This window comes from Antedon bifida, chromosome 3 (assembly GCF_963402885.1).
Source record: "Antedon bifida chromosome 3, ecAntBifi1.1, whole genome shotgun sequence".
Classification (NCBI taxonomy): Eukaryota; Metazoa; Echinodermata; class Crinoidea; order Comatulida; family Antedonidae; genus Antedon; species Antedon bifida.
In genome coordinates, this window is record NC_136228.1 from 5,074,073 (window position 1) to 5,098,153 (window position 24,081).

The 24,081-nt window shown below is 34.0% G+C and overlaps 2 protein-coding genes across 2 annotated transcripts; both read left to right on the forward strand.

The window, feature by feature from the left end:
* Window positions 1-9,638, forward strand: LOC144838694 (sideroflexin-2-like). Its single transcript, XM_078694144.1, has 10 exons — window positions 1-126; window positions 2,088-2,276; window positions 2,662-2,832; window positions 3,351-3,449; window positions 3,828-3,903; window positions 4,610-4,756; window positions 5,245-5,311; window positions 5,889-5,988; window positions 8,471-8,518; window positions 8,790-9,638. The coding sequence occupies exons 2-10, from the start codon at window positions 2,107-2,109 to the stop codon at window positions 8,887-8,889; spliced, it is 978 nt and encodes a 325-aa protein (XP_078550270.1). The 5' UTR covers window positions 1-126; window positions 2,088-2,106; the 3' UTR covers window positions 8,890-9,638.
* Window positions 9,639-10,388: 750 nt separating this feature from the next.
* On the forward strand, window positions 10,389-22,483 carry LOC144838087 (hexokinase-2-like). Its single transcript, XM_078693444.1, has 19 exons — window positions 10,389-10,435; window positions 10,583-10,768; window positions 13,011-13,173; window positions 13,913-14,052; window positions 14,345-14,462; window positions 14,836-14,927; window positions 15,309-15,408; window positions 15,924-16,116; window positions 16,269-16,424; window positions 16,604-16,948; window positions 18,323-18,368; window positions 19,245-19,407; window positions 19,549-19,688; window positions 20,872-20,989; window positions 21,076-21,167; window positions 21,300-21,399; window positions 21,526-21,718; window positions 21,848-22,003; window positions 22,120-22,483. Exons 2-19 carry the CDS (start codon window positions 10,742-10,744, stop codon window positions 22,466-22,468), a joined length of 2,691 nt encoding a protein of 896 aa, XP_078549570.1. The 5' UTR covers window positions 10,389-10,435; window positions 10,583-10,741; the 3' UTR covers window positions 22,469-22,483.
* Window positions 22,484-24,081: the final 1,598 nt, after the last annotated feature.

Genomic DNA, 24,081 nt, shown 5'->3' on the forward strand with positions numbered 1-24,081 from the left:
TGATTCCTCATCCTTTTAAAAAACAAGTGACGTGTTGCAACCAATATCAACAGCAGAACTACCAGAAAAGGTGTTCTCCTTAAAAGCAGAAATCGAAGCTGTATAAACACACAGAAGGCTGGAAAGGTAAAGTAGGTCCTAGGTTAACAATTATCGATTATTTCATTCTTATTTTTGCGTTATTTATGTTTGGCTAAGCCGGGGGCTAGGCCCAGCCAGCGAGGGAGGGTCCAGCAGTAGTAGTGACACACACTCACTCTCTCTAGCTGCTAGCTAGCCAGGGTTTACAGCCGAAACGGCCGCCAACTGAAACGGCCGCCAATTGAAACGCAATTAAATGTATGAAACGCCGCGTGTGCCGTTTGTCATACAAGACGACGTGTGATTTAATACAATTGTTTTACTTTTTTTTTCAGATTGAAATGACTTTAGACGTATGTGACTTAATAAATATTAACAGATAGATGTTTTTTAATTGTTTATGTATTATTATGTTTATCGTATAATAATGAATATTGTGTAAACATAATTGGGTTTTTTATATATTTTTTAAATGTAGGCCTATACAGTAAAAGTGTAAGGAAAGGAATTGGAATTGGACAAAATAAATGATAAATAATTACTATTATTATATTAAAATCTAAATTCTTCCTAGTACTAATACTGTAGTAAGCCTATATAGTTAAGTTCAATAAATGTTTAAATATCCTATTTTTTAAATTTTATTCTTTTTTTAAGAATTAGTTTTTTAAGATACATTACTTTTTTTTTATTTACCGGTAACACTATTTCAAACAATTCTCCATCTCGACTTCCTGATGTACTTCTGGCTCAACAAACTGTCCCAGGTCGGCGGCAAACACATCGATTTCATCTGGCATCGGTTGATCATTTTCAGAACATTGTCGGCAACTCCATTCAATATAACCATTCTCCACTCCTCTTAAATACTCTGCTCGCGTCACTCCACTATCACACTCGCGATGTTGCCATCTATCACACTCCTCACATAGCAGTCCTTCTTGATTCTCGATAACAGGTTGTTGGCATTCAATACAAGCGTTCATGTTGATAATTTGATAAAAAGTAATGTTCAATTGGAAAAAACTCCATTTTAAAGGAAAACGCAAGCGTGGCATTTCTGTGCAAATAATAGATTATTGTCTTTATGTAATGTTAGATGACGCCGATACGCGGAGCTCCACAGATAATGTGACTAGGCGCGGTTAATGCGCTAACATCTAACATAAATTCAAAACAATTAGCCCCGCGAAGGTGTTGTTGATACACATAATAGTAAAACAATAGGACACAACTTCATTTAAAGTGCTTTATTTGCACGTTAGAATGTTTGAATATTATTCCACAATTTCATTTTATTGAATTTACTATAGACCTAATAAGTAACAATATAAATAGCTTTACTACATAACATATATTAATATTATTACAGTACGTTTGTATTTGTTTTGCCTATTTCAACTTCAATAATTGATACAGTATTTGTTTGAATACGTTAAATAAATTTATATTGCGCTTAGAATGGTGAATTATTATAATAAACATTATTTTTATAAAAACTTAACTAAAAAATACGTTTATTCTTTGATTTTATTCTTAAACATTTATTGGTTGGTTTCATTTATTTTTTTTCTCCATCATGGTTTCATAGGCTTTACTGTACGTTTATAATACTGCATTTGCTTGTTGTAGCTGAGGCGGTATTGGCGTCCCATAGAAAATGTTGGCGGCCGTTTCAGTCGGCGGCCGTTTCGGTCATACACCCTAGCCAGGAGACCCAGACCAGCCTGAGGAGCCCCACCACTCATGCAGCCTCAGATACATTAAACAGAGTCAACTACTAGGCCTACTACTATGGTGCTACTGCACTTTCGCACCTAAAACTGGGCATGCGTCTCTCACCATCACCGCCGCGCAGCGGGTGAATGTTTTTAAATTGAGTAAGCTCTTGCCCATTCAATTTTTTTAAATGCCAACTGCAAGGATTTTTTGTGCAATTTAAAATGACTGCAAAAAAATTGTATTTAATATAATAACCTTTCATTATTAATGTTTTACTTTTTCAGTTAAAAAGACTCGATATTCATGGAGAAACAAATTGAGTTACCCACTCGGCTAAACCTCGATAAACCACGATGGGACCAATCCAAGTTTGCTGGACGCCTCAAACACTTCTTTAATATTACAGATCCCAGGAATGCCTTGTGTTCAGAAAATGAACTGGATTCTGCTAAACAATTAATAGAACAATACAAGTATGCTTTACACTACAGTCTCATATGATGTATATAAAGAATTTATTTGGAAAAGGGACTTAAACTTTCTTTTGTTATCCGGGTTCAATTAGTTTTGTTTTTTATTGTTCCATATGTGTGTAATTTTATTCATGTTTTGAACCAATCAAATTAAGTATGCCATGACAAGTATTAAAGCCAATTTGATGGTGTGAATTTCAATTGATATGATAATAAAATAATAAACAATACCAGGTATTGCCCTTGGCCTGAGTACACAAATTTTAAATCAGGGGTTGTGAAATTTTCTTGTCTTGTGTCACAAATTTAGCCTGGTGGGATTATGCTCAAGCATGGGATTATGGATGCATTATTTGTAAATTGAATTGTTTTTAATATTTAACAGACTTGGTCTTGAACCCCCTGGTACTAGAGAAGAGCAGCTATGGTACGCTCAGAAGCTGTACATGTCGGCCTTCCATCCTAATAGTGGTGAAAAACAAAATGTGATTGGTCGAATGTCTTTCCAGGTACCAGGTGGTATGCTAATTACAGGTGCAATGCTACAGTTTTACAAGTAAGTTGAGGATGATAATAAATACATTTACCGTTACAGGTGTTTTTTTTTAGGTTCCTTAATTCAATTCTTGTTTATTAAAATATAAATGGCATTGCAGAATAATGAATTGTGCCAAATTTACATTATAATATAAAATGTATAACAAAATATAAAATTCCATTTAAAAATTCATTCAAATCTAAAATATGTATAAATCTAAAAATAACAAATTTAACATTACATTTAGATTATCGCTAAAACAAAATTTGATTCCAGGCAAACACATTTAGCAATGGTAAAACATACAGTACATATAGGTATAGTAATCAATAAACCCAATGTGCCCTCCTGGTTATCACCATATTGGCTTCGTGGTAACTTGGGAAGACAATGTACATTAGCCCAATACACAGGTTTGATGGTTTCTAGGTTCAGACGACGACCAACGACACATTGATTGACCTGACCTAGGTTCGTCTTCGGCCATCGCAAATCAAAAGCTTCCTATTAATACGTTTTATTTGCTTGCCTTTCAGAACAATGCCTCAGGTTGTGTTCTGGCAGTGGATAAACCAGTCTTTTAATGCATTAGTCAATTATACAAATAGAAATGCCGATTCAGAAACAACAAATAAGTGAGCATTGCTATTTACAAAATAGTATATTCTATATTTTGAATGCAAATGTTCTATTAATGTGAAGAAAAAATCACTCATATCAACATATCTTGCATTTTCAACAGACTTTCTCAAGGTAATCTCAGCGATGTTATTGCTGACAATGACCGTCACGATAAAAAACATTGGCATTCAAAATATATTTGTTTGGATGGAGATGAATTTATTTAATTATATATTCTATATTTTAGATTTAAATCCATTCTCTTTGCATGACAGTCCAGCCTTGTAATTTGATTATAATTTGAATTAGACTTTGTCCCCTTTTTATTAGCAGTTTTTTAGTGTTTTATAACTATAGCTATTTTTTAAATCCATATAATATTTGTTTTGCAGAGAGATTGGTCTGGCCTATGTAACAGCAACCACTAGTGCTTTAATTACTGCTCTAACACTTAATTCATTTACTAAGGTTGGAATTTAGTATAACTTACAGTAAACAATATTAATCTTATTATATTATAATTATATTATTATATTACATAGCCTATGTAAATATGTGAACGTGATTGGTTGAAACTGCATCACATGACTACCGCTGCGAGGATCGTAAATCGTATATATCCTCAAGTACGATGATATTGACTGAGTAATTTTCGCTTAATTATCGTGTCCCTTAAACATATAAAATCCAGCAAATTCTCGAGTACGATAATATTGACTGTGTAATTTTTGTGTGACAATTGTTTGTCACACCATCACAAGACAATGTTTTATCCGCTGCACCATGCAACTTGCTTGAAGTAATTAATCAACTAAACTATTTAAACTATGCATGCATAGCGCCCTCATTTATTATTAGTCCTCCCTAGATGTGAATATTTTATTGCCAAGGAATCATTAATTAGTAATTATCTGTATATTATTCTTTGCAAGGTAAGGTGAATGCAACACCTAACTAGGCAGGCTTATTACAAGGAGGCCTAGTAGCTACACCCGACCCAGCAGTAGATATTCAACTTGTTCTTGGCTATGTAATATAACAGATATCGCCTTTTATATCAGTAAAATATAAGATTTGACAACCCCTTGGGAATGATATTATGTTCTCGAGAAAAAAACTGATATCCACTAATGAGAACGAACGATTTTTAATAATACCAATTGTTTTCTTGTAGAAAGCGCCCCCTATTGTTGGTCGTTATGTTCCATTTGCTGCTGTAGCTGCAGCAAACTGTGTAAACATACCAATGATGAGGCAAAAGGAATTGATCAATGGTATTGAAGTTTATGATGAGAATGGCAAAGAACTGGGAAAATCAAAGGTACTGAGTAAAATGTAACATTTTCAGTTAATAAAATAATAATATAATACCTTATTAATTGTAATAATAATTATGAATTGTATATTTTAAAGAAATGATTTAAGTGTTTACTGTATTAATTTGCATGCTTGCCTTTAAATTCCAATGTCCGATCCAATTGCAGGTTTAATCTTTACCTAGTGATTAACAACAAAGCTTAACTACACTATCAAACTTTATGTGGCAACAAAATGTGATGTGCCCAAATATAGTAGTGCTATGACATCATGTCATGTCATGGGCACATCACATTTTTTTGTCACATAAAGTTTTTTTTTTTAATGACCCCAATGTGGTAAGTATTTTCTTATTTTGTACTTAATTGAATCATCAAAAAAGAAAATTTACTCCGATATATATTGGGATCCAAATGAAATTATTTAAAGAATGTATGATAATTGTAGTTGATATATCTTCTAAATTAAATATTATATTTTGTGTTTTTATAGAAAGCAGCACAAAAAGGAATTTCACAAGTTGTAATATCAAGAATAACAATGGCTGCACCTGGAATGTGTAAGTACACTAAAGCTCTGTCTACACTATCAAACTTTATGTGACAAAAAAATGTGATGTTTCCATATATGGATATGATGATGTCATATCACTACCATATTTGGGTATATCACTACCATATTATTTGGGCACATCACATTTTTTTTATCAAACTAGTTTGATAGTGTACACAGAGCTTTAGTTTGTAAAGAGATAAAGCTTTGTTGTTTACTTTGACTTTAAATACATAAAGTCAATATTGATTCTCATTGAGAAATAACTCAATGTTTAAATCATATCATACACAGTATTGTTGTGGGCGTAGTAATGCATATGTTATAGTACCCCTTTCTCATCACCTTAGACAGATTACAGGTGACTCATACCATGCAAACACAGGTGTTGATACCCTGGTATGTGTGTGTGTAAACTTCAGAAAGAGGTATTCGTTACCTCAATTGTGCTTTTATGAAGTAAATCAAATGAAATCCATTATTTTTTACCTTTTTAGTCTTAATATGTAGTATGGTAGTGTACTGTGACTTACAATAATATTGTTGTTAACAATGTTTAACTCTATTTCACTTTGTATGGCTAGGTATACTACCTGTAATTATGGAAAGATTACTCAAATATAACTGGTTTAGGAGTGTACCTCTCTTACATGCTCCATTCCAAGTGTTAGCAGTTGGTGCATCGTAAGTAAAACTTTCTTGATTGAATTGAATTTTGATTTGATTTCTTTTTTGTATCAAGATGTTTGTCTTTATCTTTCTAGGCATCTGCCTTCATTCTCTGATCTATTATTATATTATTTGCATTGTATTTTTCCTTACCTTTTTTGTCAGAGTTTGTAAATAAATCTTATGAAATGAAAATGAAATGAAAATATTATTCAACATACAGATAGACAGATTCACATGATTATTATAAACGTTATTCACACTAGCAATTTGCTAGTACTGTAGTAAATTATCTCTATACTAGCCCTATTTTTGGATGGAACATTTTATACATGTACATATTGTAAAAACATTGTTGAAATTGTATTTGTATTTTTTGTATGTGCTCAGCCCCAGGAAAGAACAACCATGTGTTGATCTGGGCCTCAGTGATTAAATAAAGTTGAATTGAATTAATAGTGTATTTGTCTAAACATTATTTTCAGTGATTTACAGCTTTTCTTTATTTACTATGTTATTCAATAACTTATCTATGTTGTGCTCTTTATATATTAACTGATTGAAGTGTCTGTTACAGTATATTATCCATAATTGACATGATAAAAAAATAGGAACTTTATGAAAAAGGACGGTTAGGGAGGACGACGGACATCCAGTGTTCGCTACAGCGTAAAATCATATACAGTCGACATAGCCGTTTTATTAGTTACGCACCCTTGCGCGAAGACAAAAACGACCGGCAGTATCTCTCTCCCTCCCCTGTCTCGCGGCGCGGGGCCATTCTGAATCGCTTGGCTCTGGTGATACAGCATAGGCCTATCCTTATCCTATGCCTCGCATGTAAGGGCGTGTGGCGCTGTGTGTTGGACGTTCGTCTACTGATCGTTAGACCGAGGTTCGAATCCAACTCTCGCCGCATTGCTTGTATCCTTAGGCAAGATACTTTACTTACGTTTGCCTCTCTCCACCCAGGTGTATAAATGGGTACCCGGTTAGATCAGACACAACTTTGCGCTGATTACTAGCTGCATATATGGGAGTATGTTTCCATAGGTATTTGATCAGGAAATGACTGGGGTAATAATGTTCAGCGCATTGAGAGCTTGCTTATATGCGCTATATAAGAATGAACTATTATTATTATTATTATTCAATCGCCGCACAAAATCATTTGAACCCAATAAAAATGTTATTTGATTAAACAATTAAATTAGAAGTTCAAATATTATTTAGAGTTGTGAAAATTCTACATTTAAGTGTAATTTGAACTGTATATTTAAGGTTACATGTACATTATTTCTAGTCGTTCTCCGTAAACAGAAAAATGGCAACTTTATCGTCCTCAAAAAAAGACGACGGAATTTCACGCTAAGCTTCGCCCACTTTGTTAAAGCTCATGCATAAATTATTCATGAGCACCGTCCTATGGCTGTGGTCCTGTTTCATAAAGTCCCTAATAATTCATTGGAGTTAACCCTTTATGCACATAGACATACTTAAAAATAGATCTGTGTATTTGTTCATGCAAACATACATTATGTTCAGTAATTTAAAGTTTTCTAGAACTTAAATCTGGTTTATTTATTAGAGTAAGTTCGACAACCCATCAATGTTGTGCTCTTCAAATTTTAGCCTCTGTATCCATATTTGTTCTTCAAATTTTAGCCTCTGTATCCATATTTGTTCTTCAAATTTTAGCCTCTGAAAAAACCGTCTGTTATCAATATTATTTGTTTCAAAATTGACATAATATCATTAGAAGTTCATTGGATGTAACAGTTAATGCACGTAGACATACTTAATAATAGATCTGTGTATTTGTTACTTAAATCTGGTTTATTTACTTACAGTTCAGCAACCCATCAATGTCGTGCTCTTCAAATTTTAACCTCTGATAAAATCGTCTGTTATCCATATTTGGGCGTTTCAAAATTGACACGATATCATTAGTTCATTGACTCAAAAGATAATAACATTTCAAATTAGTAGACAGTTGACTTACTTCATGATTTTAATTTTTAACTGGGCAAAGGACAGTGCTGATAAAATGAATGTTATCAGAGTATCAGACTTTTCTCTGATGATATAACTATTGATTCCTAATAATAAACATTTTGTAGACTACAGATTTATAATTTCTTAATCTTAATGAAAGAAATCTTAATGCCAGAATTAATTGTCGTAAATGTTCATATTTTAGTTATTATTATTATTGTTTAATCAAGCAAAAGATACATTTTACAAAATGCAAATCAACAAATTAAACAAACACGACGCAAGAAGAAAATATAAAATCATAGTCACTAGCTGCCAGGAAGCACAAAAGCAGCCTAAGCCACTGTCACCAATTTATAAGGTGTATTTCAATTGGAAAATTTTTACTACCTGGAAATATTAATGTCCAAGCTCATTATTGCGGGAAATTGCATTTCAAAAAAATGTGGAAAGTGTTCCCAACAGTACAATAAAATGTATATATATATATTTTTCTTTGTAGTTTGCTTATCATGACCCCGACTGCTTGTTCTATATTTCCACAAACTTGGTAAGTTTCTTTTTTAAGTCTACACTATCAAACTAGTTTGACAAAAAAGTGTGATGTGCCCAAATATGGTGGTGATATGTCCACATATGGCAGTGATATGACATCATCATGTCCATATGTCACATAAAGTTTGAAAGTGTAGACAGAACTTTACTACTATGAATATAATCATGCATTACAAACTACTTGTATTGTACTAATATATTATTTAATACTGTACTTTAATGTTTTTTTTGTATAATGTTATATTGACAACTTTTTTTTATTTCAGTACAATGGACGTTAACAAGATTGAACCAGAATTAGCTGAATCGATTCGCCAACAATTCGGAGATAAAATTAGTAAAGTTTTTTTCAACAAAGGATTATGATTCTTTCTTAAACTTGAAAGTTCTCAGAAGACTGCTTCAGAATGTGACAAGGACATTTCATTATCATTGTCCCATGCATCAGTTGCCAAAATTTACAGTTTGCTACTTCAAATTAATTGCATCTGAAGGCGTTCACAAATTATAAGCCCAGTTTAGACAGGTTTCCAACCTGTACAGCTGCAAATTTAAAGTCCAGTTAAACAGGTTTCCAGCCTGTATAGCTGCAAATGTAAAGCCCAGTTTAGACAGATTTCCAACCAGTGTAGCTGCAAATGTAAAGCCCAGTTTAGAAAGATTTCCAACCTGTATAGCTGCAATGTTAAAGCCCAGTTTAGACAATGCATGATCTTGCAACCTTATTGTTTGCTGCAAATGGTTGATATTTAAATATTACTGTATGATGACCAAGTATAAGCCCATGCTCGAGAGTATAATCCCACACCTAATTTAGACTAAATTTGAACGCTCAATTCCATTGTTCCAATCTGAGTTAAGTATATAATCCAACCCCCTATTTTGGGCAAATTTCATAGCCAGGCCCCTGGGACTATGCTTGGTCTTATTTGGTACAGTAACTAGGTATTCTGTGTTGATAAATGCCTAGAATGCATGTATAAAAATATTATGCATGAGTTATTTTGGGGAGTATTGTTATTTTATAAGATTGCTAATTCTGTTCTATAGTAATATTTTAGAATTTAACTTTCACAACATTTATGTTTATATATCTATTTTTAAAATAAATGATATAGAGAGTAATATTGTGTTTTTTGTTGTTGATTATTATATCTATAAATAGATAAGTAGTTCATTATGTCATTTTAGGAGTCCTGTTTCTGCCAATGGAGCTATAAAAAGTAGCTCCATGGTCTGTGTCTGCTGTTAAGTAAAAATTTCATAATCAAAATATTGAAATTGAATACTGTAAATCTTCTAATAGTAACCCACACTCTAATTGTAAACCCCCTTCTAATAGTAACCCACCTTATAAGTCAATCTATAATAATAACCCACTACTCACAAAAACTTATGATGCAGCTGTATTTTGAAAATAAGGAAATAATGCATGTTGATCTCGGGAGTGGGGGGGGGGGGGATGTGTCGTGGGGCGGGGAGGATTGAGTGTTTTTGAATTTATAAAATAAAGTTATAGATCAACCAAATTTATTATTTTTCTATGCGTTGCTGACCGGAAAAATTGGGGGTGGGTTACTATTAGAAGGGGGGTTACTATTAGAGTAGTGGGTAACTATTACTAATCTTAAATTAGGCACCTGAAAATAGTAACTAAAAAGCAATCAAAGAATTATAACCCAGGGTTACAATTAGAAGATTTACGGTATAGTTAATTTTGTCACGAAGACCTTGCCTACAATATCAAAAGGTAAACAATTACAAAGTCCTCCACGTGGGTTTGACCAATAAAAATCGCCTAAGTATTACACGCCTCCTTCTTGTTTGCGGCGGCAACCACACCCCTTTTACGTAGTGATGCGTGCAATTAATTCATAAGGAAATAGTGATTTGGCAGAAAAGACGTGAAAAAGTAAGTCTACAAAAACTGTACTTTAGTTGTTTAACTTGATTAGTAACTATACTTATAATATTTCTTATTATTTGTGTCTTATAAATAGGCGCTTTATAAGTATAATTGAGTGTCCGATATGTATATTATAAATGACCGTATTTCTAGGCCCTGCTGGAACTTCAATCAACAACCACAGACTGAACAGCAGCAGCACTCTTTCCACATCACGGGTTAGCATCCAGGTCAGCTTCGCACCGAAAACCAGCTTATTTACTGGCCTACAATTACAACTCGACCGAGATATTTTCAACAATATATGACATCATGGTAGACTCTCAGGTTAAAGCACAGGTAAACATTTGTGGCGTTTGTTGTAGTTTAATGTGCAAAATACAAATTTAATGACAGAGGTGGTAGAGGTTTTTTTTTTAGCCTGGAGGGGGAAAGCCAGTTTTTGGTCAATGGGAAGTTATAAGCCTAGCTACCTAAATTGTTCTAATTAATAGAGAGAAGCAATAAAGCAATGACCTTCTCTCAGTTTAGCACTGAAAAAAGTATCAAGATAGAATAGAACAGTATACAATACCTTCAAATTAATTCTACAATACAGTTACAGGAGATAAAATCAATTTCTGATAAGATTATTATCTTTGACTAATATAATAATTTAAATATTTGTAACAAAATGACCTTGACAATTTTGTCCAAAATTGTTATGCCCATTGTCTCTTTATTAGATTATTTTATTATAAATAAAATAATCTTGCGTTTGTTGACATTGGACACATTTTGGGCGTAGTATCATTTAGTAGATGAGAACTGAAGATAGTGAAACATAGCACAGGTGTATAGTGTACATATGCAAACCATCCAAATCATTTACCCTGTTTAAATGCTTGAACTTTATGCGTACAAAAGTTCATAATGTTTATAAATCGATATACCTGTAATGGTCTGATGTGTAGACTTAATTCAAGTGAAAATGTTTTAGTCACAACAATTATAGACAACGTCTTATGTAAGTCAAAGATGCTCTCTAGGTGGAATGCCATCCTGAGATGAGTAATATAGTAATTAGTACAGTTTTTTTTTATTTATTAATTTATACATAATTTTATTTTCTATGGACCAGAGATTCCGAAATAAAAGATTCAATTGAGTAATAATAATTTTTTCCAGCAAGCAAAGGACTGGGTTATGATTGGTGGGAAGTGGTCTAAGTCGTCAAAGCTTCCGGTCCATCGGAGTCAGAGTGTCGATTTCTCGGTAGTAGTTCAAGCTAGCTTTCAAATTCATTCAAAATTGACCTTTCTTACCAGCTTTCTCATTTATTTATGGCAGTATCACTCAAATGGAATGAGAAAAATCACATTTTAAAATCATTTTGTCAAACCAATTCATTTTGTTCCATCACCAAACAACAGGAAGTCGAAAAGGAAACATTCACACTTGATTGATTAATTCACAAAATGTTCATGCTTTATCAAAACCATAGATACCATACAGCCACCAGTGCTCAATTATGTTAATATGGATTATAATATTTCCATTATCATATGCTCATTTATTCCTAAACTGTTTCTAAATCCAAGCTCCATATTTTCACTTATGTTTATGGATTAATTCAATGTTAGCACAGAAACACTTGAATGAACATGAATAGAAGTAATATGTATACTTTGTAATATTATATTGAAATCATAGAAAATAACCAATAGCTGGGATGCCTTATTAGAACTAAGACCTGGATTTGTAAAAACAACCATATGACAGAGTATAATTCCATACTCAAGTATAATCTGACCCCCTAAGTTAGGCTAAATTAAAGCTCTGAAACAAACTTTTATGTGATTTTTTTTAATGTGATGTGCCCATAGTGGACATGATGATGTCATATCAATACCATATTTGGGCATATTACTACCATATTCGGGCACATCACACTTTTTTTTTGTCACACTTTTTTTTTGTCAAACTAGTTTGATAGTGTAGACAGAGCTTAAGACTATAGTAAATGTTATTAACATTTTTAATCACACCAAATTTAATCGCTTGTCTTTAGAGTTGCTCTAAGTATAGAATATGATTACCACTTTCAGTTCTGAGCGATGCACTTATTACGGTAGGTTAGGTTAAGGACATAAAATATTGATTCAAAATGTACCGTAAATGTTTTTTTACGTTTATTTACATATTGCTATATTTGATCACTGTTATCATAATCATCATTGACATATTATCTATACAGAGAGTATTATCATTCCGAGTTATCATGCGAATTGGCATCTGTTCTTTACTGTAGTATTTAAATAGTGTGAAACAACAGCTAGAATAATGCAACCACATAAAAGCATCAGAAATAAGTATAAATGTATAGATATCACATAGGGCCTGTTCAGACTTATAGAGTTCAGAGTTGTATACCTGAGTAAAATAATGACCTACTCTTTATACCCACCAAAGTTAACATTAATTATAATATAATAATAAAAACAAACTTACCTTGGTAAATAATTAACTGACATGGGCCCATACTGATTGTAATTGGTCATCTATGATATTAACAACATTGTCTATTATACTCTATATCCAGGTTGACTCTTTATTAGAATCTCTACATCTGAGTGATGACAACCTTAAAGATATTATGCAGCGGCTGAAACGTGACATGGAAAAGGGTCTAGGAGCCGCAACGAACCCTACAGCAAAAGTTAAAATGTTTCCAAGCTATGTCAGATCTATTCCAAATGGTTCAGGTACAGATATTTCATTCTTAAAATCTACTCTTCTGACTGATTTGTACGATTCATCATCATTTTTCATCCTCCTTTCAAGAAGTTTAATTAATGGACTGTCACTTTGTTCCATGTTGCATTCTACATCGTGTGCGTCATTTGAACAAATTTCAATGAAATTTGCGCAATATAAATGAATAAATTATTACCGTATATCCTCGGGTATAATGCCACTTCAGGTCTAATACCACTCCCTACTTTATGTCTGATTTCACAAACAGACATATTCCCCGGTATAGTCCCAGTATTGATGTACTGCTGGCCTCTCTCTAGCCAGTTCAGATAAGTTTTTACAAGAAATGCTTACCAGTCAAGGAGTGGACCTGTTAACGAAAGCGAGAAGCAGAAAATTGTGGCAGAACATCATCGCCTACGTCCGTAGATACGGCACCTAGAGAGAGAGAGTCCCACCCCCTAATGTCAGCCTAATTTTGTGTTCTAGGGGAGGGGATTATACCAGAGGATATAATATGCTATTATTACACATTATTATATCTCTATACTTCTTCCTGTCATCACCAGTTTGACTTCTAGATGCTAAGCTCTCTTTACCGTTTTAACTTGTTCCATTCATCTCAAGCTACTCCTCATAACAACTTCCACGATTAACAAATACTAGTAGTACTGAATTTCCTCTTTGGATTTAAAATATATTCTGATATTGTCTGGCATTTATTTGGTTTATTTCTTTTTTTTTTAGAGAGTGGTCGTTTCTTTGCTCTTGATCTTGGTGGCAGTAATTTCCGTGTTCTACTAGTGACGCTACTCAATGGTGATGTCAAGTTAGAAAGCAAAGTGTTTGCCCTTTCTCAAGAAATCATGACAGGCACTGGAGAACAGGTATACAGTAGTCTGAGAATGTATTTATTTGTCAAAAATCGATAATTAGTTATTTCTCTGTGGTGAGATAAATAAAAATCCTACTTACCCCTATTTTCTCCATAGTAGAAAATAAGTTTCTGAAGTATTATACTAAAATAGTACATTCTCTGTGTATACCACTCTGTTCCGTTTGCATATTCAATATACTGCTTTTTTTATTATTAAACAGTGTTTCATACCTGTACTGTACTTAAAATAGTACAGGAAAAAGATTGTACAAATGTTATGAATGATATATCTGTATTTTTAGCTGTTTGATTACATAGCCACCTGTCTTGGTGACTTCAAGAAAGAAAAGGGAATCAGTGAGAAGCTACCACTTGGATTCACATTCTCGTTCCCTTGTGCTCAGAAGGGACTAACTTCAGGTAGTTAAGTATTAAAATTAGTGACTTTTAATTACACTATGCCAAGGCATAACAACCAAACTATTGTAGCCATGTGCAAATTATTTTTGGATGGTGACATTTTGTCCATTCATTTTGTCCATTGCATTTTCCAATTTCTAGTGATGATGAAGCGTATTGATATAAATCAAAAAGCAAATTACTGAAAAAAATTACAATTCTGTTGGTATCGATGGCTAGAACTCAATGGAGATACAAATAAAAAAAGCTACATCAAAATGATAAAGTAAAACAGCCAGAAAAATTTGCTGAGCTTTCGGACAACATATCAGTGCAAGAGTAGTTAGATAGAGATGACATGGAATAATTACACATGATTGTCATTGTATTACAGCATTCCTTGTGACATGGACCAAAGGATTCTCAGCTTCTGGAGTTGAGAAACAAGATGTTGTTAAGTTATTACAGCAGTCTTGTGCCAAAAAGGTAACACATGAAAACAATTTAAATGATTTAATCTTAGAGCAAAAAATGTTGAACCAAGGCAATCTAAAAGAACAGGATGCTGAGTTCCTGAGATCAAAGGGGTTATCTGTGGCTGCGACACGATCAGTTCCATGCCCCTTAACAAATACCGCATGCACCGTGGACAATATGTACATGGTACAGTACCGTTGGCATTTGTCGCAGCCAGACATAATATCAAAGGACTGTTACAAGTTCCTATCTTGGCAAGGCGAGCTCAGTGTCCTGTTTCTTCCTGTGGTTGAAGCGAGTTCTGATTATGCAATCGAAGTGTTATCTACATAGATCCATATGTGCTTCTAGTATCTGTTTCAATAACTCTTTTTCTTATCTTTATTGTAGAATGTGGAGTTGGATATTGTTGCAGTTGTGAATGATACTGTTGGAACATTAATGTCATGTGCTTACACAAACCCCAATTGCTACATTGGATTGATTTTAGGTTGGTGAATTTACAGTTATTTATAGAGAGTGATATGATGTAAATTTGTTTGTTTGATTACGTTATTCATCCTCAATATTGTGGAAATTTGGGTTACGCCCTCAACGATCCTACGTCAGCCACAGTGTAGCGCCTGCCAAAAATCACAGTGTCTGAGATGGACCAGTGCACTGGAGTAACTCCCGACTTTTCAGAAAGATGCACTGGGTTCTTTAAAATACACACACAAGCCAGATGTGTACAATGCCTCCAGTTTAAAGTCTGAGAACTATGGTCGATTTTAAGACTACAATGGTTTGTGGCGCCATAACCACTCGGCCACTCAACTCGACAATGATAAGAAATTAGACTAGCATGTAAAAAAGTTTGAGATGTGTCGATATTACTTTACGCTTTCCTTTTTAATTTATCAAATACTAAAATGCCAGTATATCTTTCCAAATTATTTCTGGAAACCCAGACTGGTTATGGAAAAGTTGACAGTTCTTTTGTATTTAAATAATATATTATCGTAGGTACTGGTACTAATGCATGTTATATGGAAAACCTTGACAATGTTGAATTATGGGATGGCGATGACAAGGAACCGCGACAAGTAATCATCAATATGGAGTGGGGTGCGTTTGGAGACGATGGCGTTCTAGATGATATACGTACTGACTTTGATAAAGAAATGGACAAATTGACACCAAACAATGGGAAACAATTGTACGTTTACAATTCAGTATTGCCAGAATATATATAATAATATATTGCCAATATATGTATAAGTTCAGTTTATATATGTGTATATAATGTTGAGAATCCTAGTTTTACATGCTTAAAATTGGATTTAGTAATGACAAATTTTTTTTTAAAAGGTATGAGAAGATGATATCCGGAATGTACCTTGGAGAGATTACACGGCAAGCGCTGCTGAAATTAGCGGCCCATAAGATGATCTTCAGAGGCGGCTTGTCAGATACAATCAAAGAACCTTGGAAATTTGAAACAAGATTCCTTTCAGAAATAGAAGCGTATGTTGGATTTTGTTCGTTTTGATGTTCAGCTTTTATTTTTTGGGTATTTCAGTAATATATTCAACTCTGACATTTTATTTAGACCCATGTGACATTGTATCTAAATTATACTATCTAAATCTTTCCCCAATTTATTCCTTCTATGGCTATTTAACAATGTATTATTTGTTTCTTAGTGATACAAGTGAAAGTTTAACAAAAGTAGACGAAATACTCAGAGGCCTGGATTTGAAGCCTAACCACCAAGATCTACAGATTGCGAACTTAGTATGCCAGGCCGTCTCGTCTCGTGCTGCTAAACTGGCTGCAGCTGGCGTAGCCACAGTAGCCAATCAAATGAACAGGGATGAAGTCACCGTAGGAACGGATGGTTCGTTGTACAAGAAACATCCAAAGTTCCATGATCATATGGTTCTCTATGCTGAAAAATTAGCTCCAAAAAAGAAAGTGAATTTTATGTTATCTGAAGATGGTAGTGGTAAGGGCGCTGCCCTCGTGGCCGCTGTTGCCAGTCGCAAAAAGTAATTTTCTTACCAAATAAAAATCATATTATAGTAAAGATTGGAAAGCCTATATTTACCTTAGGTTGTGGATGAACCTAGATTACCCAAAATCCCTTGTGATAGGTACCAAGAGGTTGATAATGTATAGGTGTAGTTAATACAATACAAGTTAGTTAGCGGGAAAAGAGGTTTTTGATAATCATTGGTTTTGGGGAAATAGAATAGAACAGATTTCAATGTCAGTTTGTACATACATGCGTTAATAATCCAATGTCATTTCTCATGACATAGCTTATACCATGGCCTCTCAGGGCCGTAGTCACCAGTACGGTTGGTAAGGTTTTAATCTGACAAATTTTTCACAGAGGTCTTTCACAACCCTGTTGCCTTGTCTTGTTATTTTCCCTTTCCTTGCAACCACCTTACCACTTTATAAGTGGTACTGCCTCTATGTTTGTATCTACCTACAATACTCTATAACATTTTCAAGAAGAAAATGGTATAGATTGTTTCATAGAAGTAATATAGTTATTAATATTATGAAGATATATATAATAATTCTGATGTAATTTTTAAAAATAAAGATAATATACTAGATATGATTAGGACTATACAATATCTTTATATTTGTAATAATTGCTTTGGAATCATTTAATCAGCGTACCAGCTATAGAACTTACAGGTGACACTAAACTACAGATTGATTGTATGAGTTTTTTATAAGCCCAGTTTAGTCAATACATGATATTCCAACTTAGATGCTGCAAATGGATATTTATATATGACAGTAATAACGTTTGGTTCACACTACAGACGCAACACAATCACAAGAGATTAATCATCTGAATTGTCATTTGTCAACTCGGTTGCGTTGCGTCTACGTCCTTGCGATGCGTCTCTAGTGGCCCTAACCAAGCTTAAGGCATTTTGTACTTATTATATATAGATCAATGCCTGGAAATCATTTTGAGGAATATTAATAATATTTTCATTTTACAAGAATTCTCAATCCTGTTTAGTTAGTAGTAATCATGGAGTACGGTAGTAATATAATGTAACATTCATAACATTATGTAACTGTATAACTTTATAAAAAATTCAGTAAATATAATCAAAATATGGAATATTACACTGTATTCTTTTAGTTAATCTTGAAGGCACTCGGGAAGAAAAGTGAAATTGTTTTTTGTAACGTCGAGAACCTTGCCTACTTGCTTGATTACTCAAAACTATCATGTTGTCTCATACTTCCCTTTGCCTTGGTGGGCCAGTACTGGTGGACAGCAAAAAGTAAACAAAGTCCTCCTCGTGAGCTTGACCAATCAAAATCGTGGAAATATTACACGCCTCCTTTTTGTGTAGCGCGCCGACACCATGCTTATGTATTTAAAGGCCAGCTAAGTTCCTATTGATTGACCTCGCGATTGATTTTGAAAAGGTAAGTCCAACTTTAGTTAAATTGAATATGAGTTGAATATAATACCAGTGTCTGATATTGTTATGATAACAGTTGAATTTGTTATGTATTCATGTTTTTCTAGACCCTGAAAATCACGCCCCTAAACGCATTATATCACACAGTTCGTTGACTTGGTCATCAACTTTGCAATATGGTAGACTCTGGAGTTAAAGCACAGGTAAACTTGTTTCTAGGAGGGGGCGGGGCGGGATATGTCTACCACTTCATAAATAATTCATGTTACGTTTTTCTAGTTTCGAGTGTGCATCATGGACCATATCCTCTCTCTTTATAGAACTATGTCAAACATATGGGTAAATATGTTACAATACAATTACCCATATATCACATCTGTGGCTGGCATACTGCCCACATAGTGCTACAAATTAATCTACAGTACAGTAGATATATATCGTTTTCTGATAAAATATGAACCTTTGACCAATAACTTGGAGACCAATATTGTAGCAGCATGGCCTTGACAATGGTGTACACAGTAACTCCCAAGTACCTTTTATAATTACTGTCGTACTATATTGTTTAGTTAAGAATCGATAATCTAAGATAAGTTGATACGGCACGTTGGGCGTAGTACTGGTAGATGAAAATGAACTATGTAAAAAAAACCATTTAATTTGAGTACATACTTATCTTGACAAAAGAACAACATGTTAACATTTCCCTGTTTCTATAGTCAACTCTCCCAATACCTTACCATTAAAAACACATTCTGAATACCAGACTTTCCGGAAAACCATGGCATACAGTACACCAGAGTTGGAGCGTCGATTGCTTAGTAATAGTAGTAGAAGCTAATTTAAATGATTCCAACATTGTCTTCTATTCTATATTCAGGTTGATTCTTTGTTGGAGTGCCTACATCTAAGTGATGACAACCTTAAAGATATTATGCAGCGGCTGCAACGTGACATGGAAAAGGGTCTAGGAGCCGCAACGAACCCTACAGCAAAAGTTAAAATGTTGCCAAGCTATGTCAGATCTATTCCAGACGGCTCAGGTACTCTCAACCATTTTGCCAGAACTCTTTTTGACTGATGTGTTTGATTCAATCACCCCCTCCACCTTCCATCTCTATGTAAGTATGGTTTGTATCTGGAATGTACTTGTTTTCATAGTAAATTTAATGTTCTCGTTTTAGAGAATGGTCGTTTCTTAGCTCTTGATCTCGGTGGTAGTAATTTCCGTGTTCTACTAGTGACGCTACTCAATGGTGATGTCAAGTTGGAAAGTAAAGTCTTTGTGCTTTCTCAAGAAATCATGACAGGCACCGGAGAACAGGTATGTAGCCTCAGCAACTCTTATTTATATCATAAGTATTTGATAAAACATTAACAAACTTGTGATTGCTGTCACCTACGAGTTACCCGTTTTCCAAAATAGAAAACAAGTTTTTAGAAGTTATTTATGCTAATAGTTTTTAGTCGCGTGCAACGCGACTCTACAGCTCGCTATGTCGGTCGGTCGGTCGGTAAACACTAACTTGTATATGGCCTTGTCTTGATATCAGTTTCATCTAGCTAAGTCAATTTTTCAGAGTATATTCCTTATGGCCAGGACTCGATGTGGTTATGTTTTTCACGGTGCGCAATCAAAAATTACGCGGTCTACGCACGATTTAACGAAATCACGTTTTTATTTGTAATCATATCTTCACAAGCATGAATCACAATTAAATAAAATTTGGTGCTCAAAAATTTCAGGTCATATTTCATCATATGGCAATACAATTACGATGAAATTAGAGTACGTTTCAGGCAATTTTAAGCGTTTAAAAAATTGCAATGAGTGCGCACTCTTTTTGCCCGATTTCTGTTCTACAACCTTTCTTTAATAATGTCATCATATTTGATTCACTTTCCAACTCGAAATTACGTTATACGAGCACGTCAAACGTGACAGGCTACGCACGTGTAAATTTAAAAAATATAAATGTTTTTAAACATTTTCAACATTTTTAAACATGTTCAGCAATTTCGGTCGGTTGGTCGGTCGGTCGGTCGGTCGGTTGGTTGGTCGGTCGGTAAAAACTAACTTGAGCACGCGACTTCATCCATGTATATGGCCTTGTTTTTCTGTGGCCCAATCCTATTATTGTTAAACTCTTTAATAGCAAACTTTAGTTTGCAAACTTGAGCAATCGCTGAGTTTGGCAAAAAAAGTTTGCCAAAGTTTATTATGTCAGTAGACCAGTTGACAAACGTCGGCAAGCTGCAGAAGCCTAGTTTGTTAGACCATGCACCGCATTGACAAGCCAGTTTGATGAATGTTGATGGTGGAAAAACTGACAGCCTCCAGTAACTGGAAAAGTAGTTTTAAAGAACTTCTACAAACGTTGGCAAACTCGGAGTTTGCAAACAAAGGTTTGTCAGTTTCCTGGTGTGGACTCGACTAGTCTTTACCTTCAATATTGTAATCTAAAAAATGAAAATGTTGCACACACTTTATTTCATGTATGTTTTAGCTGTTTGATTACATAGCTACCTGTCTTGGTGACTTCAAGAAGGAAAAGGGAATCAGTGAAAAACTACCACTTGGATTCACATTCTCGTTCCCTTGTTATCATAAGGGATTAACATCGGGTAAGTAGTATGGATGATTAATGACTTTTACAAAAGTATGATATTGTAAAATGAAATAATTACACATGTTTGTCATTGTATTACAGCATTCCTTGTGACATGGACCAAAGGTTACTCAGCTTCTGGAGTTGAGAACCAAGATGTTGTTAAGTTACTAGAGCAGGCTTTTACCAGACAGGTAAATTACTAGCATTCAAACGATTCAATCTTCTAAGTAAAAGTGACTATTATTAATGTTAATATTATTAACATAATGATCCATTGCTTCTAGTATCTGTTTCAATAACTCTTTTTCTTATCTTTATTTCAGAATGTGGAGTTGGATATTGTTGCAGTTGTGAATGATACTGTTGGAACATTAATGTCATGTGCTTACACAAACCCCAATTGCTACATTGGATTAATTTTAGGTTGATTAAAGTATCCAATTTTAACTTTCATTTCGTAACTCTCATTTCAATACTAAGACTAAGACACCATTAACTATTTGGTTATAAGAAGTTCTTTTTCATAATTTGAGTTATTTAATATCTTAGGTAGTGGGTGTAACGCTTGTTATATGGAAAGCCTTGATAATGTTGAATTATGGGATGGCGATGAGGAGGAACCACGACAAGTAATAATTGATATGGAGTGGGGTGCGTTTGGAGACGATGGTGTTCTAGACGATATACGTACTGACTTTGATAAAGAAATTGACAAGTTGACACTAAACAAAGGAAAACAATTGTACGTTTGCAAAAAAGAATTTCCATAACAGAAAATAATTTACCTTGACAATAGCGTTAAACTCACTTATGCTTAACCTTAGTTTTAAATACTTAATGTTTAAGACAATGAATAACCTTTTTTCAAAAGGTATGAGAAGATGATATCAGGAATGTACCTTGGTGAGATAACTCGACGAGCGCTGCTGAAACTAGCGGACCATAAGATGGTCTTTAGAGGCGGCTTGTCAGATACAATCAAAGAACCTTGGAAATTTGAAACAAGATTCCTGTCGGAAATAGAAGGGTAAGTTGTTTTTTTATATTTTTTTTTGTTGGGATTTGTAATCAATGTATTTTTTAGATCCAGATTTTGTCAATATATTTTTATTCGGTCTTTAAATATATCTTTTTGTTTCGTAGTGATACATGTGAAAGTTTAACAAAAGTAGACGAAATACTCAGTGGCCTGGATTTGAAGCCTAACCACCAAGATCTACAGATTGTGAACTTAGTATGCCAAACCGTCTCATCTCGTGCTGCTAAACTGGCTGCAGCCGGTGTAGCCACAGTAGCCAATCTGATGACCAGGGATGAAATCACCGTAGGAACGGATGGTTCGTTGTACAAGAAGCATCCAAAGTTTCATGATCTTATGGTTCTCTATACTAACAAATTAGCTCCAAAAAAGAAAGTGAATTTTATGTTATCTGAAGATGGTAGTGGTAAGGGAGCTGCCCTTGTGGCCGCTGTTGCAAGTCGCAAAAAGTAATTTTGTAGGCCTAAACTTAAAGTAGAAAGCAGTATTATTATTAAAATTAAAATGTGTTAGATATGTTTTACATTAGTACTCTATAATATTTTCAACAAGAATTTAATATCAGAAATCGCTGAAAATGTTCTGGAATACACATTTGTTTCATAGAAGTAGTATAGTTGTATATTTTTGATATTATGAAGATATGTATAATAGTAATATAAATAATATACATCTTAAGAAAATACAAACTTTAAACTTATAATAATTGCTTTTAGATAAAGAATCAATATGATTGTGGACGTGTTCGTAAACTTTTTTTCTTAAAGAATTAAAATGATGTACCATAGCATAGAAACTATATGCGCATAGAAACTATATGCTCATAGTAAACATTAATACAAATTTTTTAAATAAAAGTAAGGTTTCAACAAACGTCCAAACTGTATGGTACAATGGATAGCGTGACGGTGATTCGCGAATGATAACTTTTGTACTTTATACTTATTTGCATAAGCACCAAATCGTTGATAGGACAGACTGCAACAAGTACTTAAAGTGTAACTAGAACTCTATTATCATTTGATGCGACACTTAAAAATCAAAATAATTAAGTAGGAAACACATCTATAATGTTGTTTTGAAGGCCTACGTAAAGTAAATTACCCATAATGCATTGGGCAATTTTGAATCGGAGCCTTTTCATATTTCAATTTGGCCTCCTTGGTCCAGAATTGGAACGCTGGTCCGGTTTGCCACTAAAGTTGAATCGGATTCTTCCGTGATCACATATCTATCTGTGGTTGAAATTTGGTAAAGACCGTCTTTTAGTTTTTACGTTGTCCTGCTAACAGACAAACACACACAAATATACGTGACAAAAATATAATTGAGATAATAATATATCAATTTACGTAAGGGCAAAATTCGATAAATTGCGCATTACTTCCAGATTTTGTATACTTTAAGAATTATATTTATGTAATTAAGAAGTATATTGGCGAAATATGCACCGTAATTTTAAGTGAAATAAAACATTGCAAAGTTTACTTTGTTTTTTTGTTAATTTGTAATAAATCCGTAAATATGAGCCGAATTAAGTTAATTACGATGTTGCCGATTTAAGTTTGGTTCCCACTAGCGACGCAACGTAACGCAACCTACGCAACGTAAGAAAATGCCCTTCCAATAATTGTGTTTTCCCCCGCCTGGCGTGAAATCACACCTGCGATTTATGCAGAACTGTTGCGTCGTCGGTTCCCACTTGTAATTACGCAATACATCACTTTGCGTCAATACGTCACTACGTTACGTTCTAGTGGGAACCACGCTTTACACAGGACTATGCACTGCGTGGGAGGTTGCCGAATGCCGTGAGTTGACAGTAATAATTAGTAGCACCCGATTGGATAATGTCTCTTTACAATCTGACGAATCATTGGTCATTCAGAATTGCTATGGCAACAATATCAAGCGCCATAAGGATATGCTAGATCTATGATAGATCGACTTACAGGAAAAAAACCTAAAACTTTTTAATTGAAAGAAGAAAGACGCACTGCGTCTCTGGATTATTCCTGGTCGTGATTTTCCGCACGAGAAATAATCGGCTAGTATAGCATACAGCC

Bases quoted from the DNA above. Each gene is read 5' to 3' on its own strand.
- LOC144838694 (XM_078694144.1), top strand. From the start codon at position 2,107: ATGGAGAAACAAATTGAGTTACCCACTCGGCTAAACCTCGATAAACCA. The intron at 3,450-3,827 runs GTGAGCATTGCT...TTTGTTTTGCAG, and splicing joins GATTCAGAAACAACAAATAA to AGAGATTGGTCTGGCCTATG. The intron at 5,312-5,888 runs GTAAGTACACTA...TTGTATGGCTAG, and splicing joins AATGGCTGCACCTGGAATGT to GTATACTACCTGTAATTATG.
- LOC144838087 (XM_078693444.1), top strand. From the start codon at position 10,742: ATGGTAGACTCTCAGGTTAAAGCACAG. The intron at 19,689-20,871 runs GTATGTAGCCTC...TGTATGTTTTAG, and splicing joins TGACAGGCACCGGAGAACAG to CTGTTTGATTACATAGCTAC. The intron at 22,004-22,119 runs GTAAGTTGTTTT...TTTGTTTCGTAG, and splicing joins TTCCTGTCGGAAATAGAAGG to TGATACATGTGAAAGTTTAA.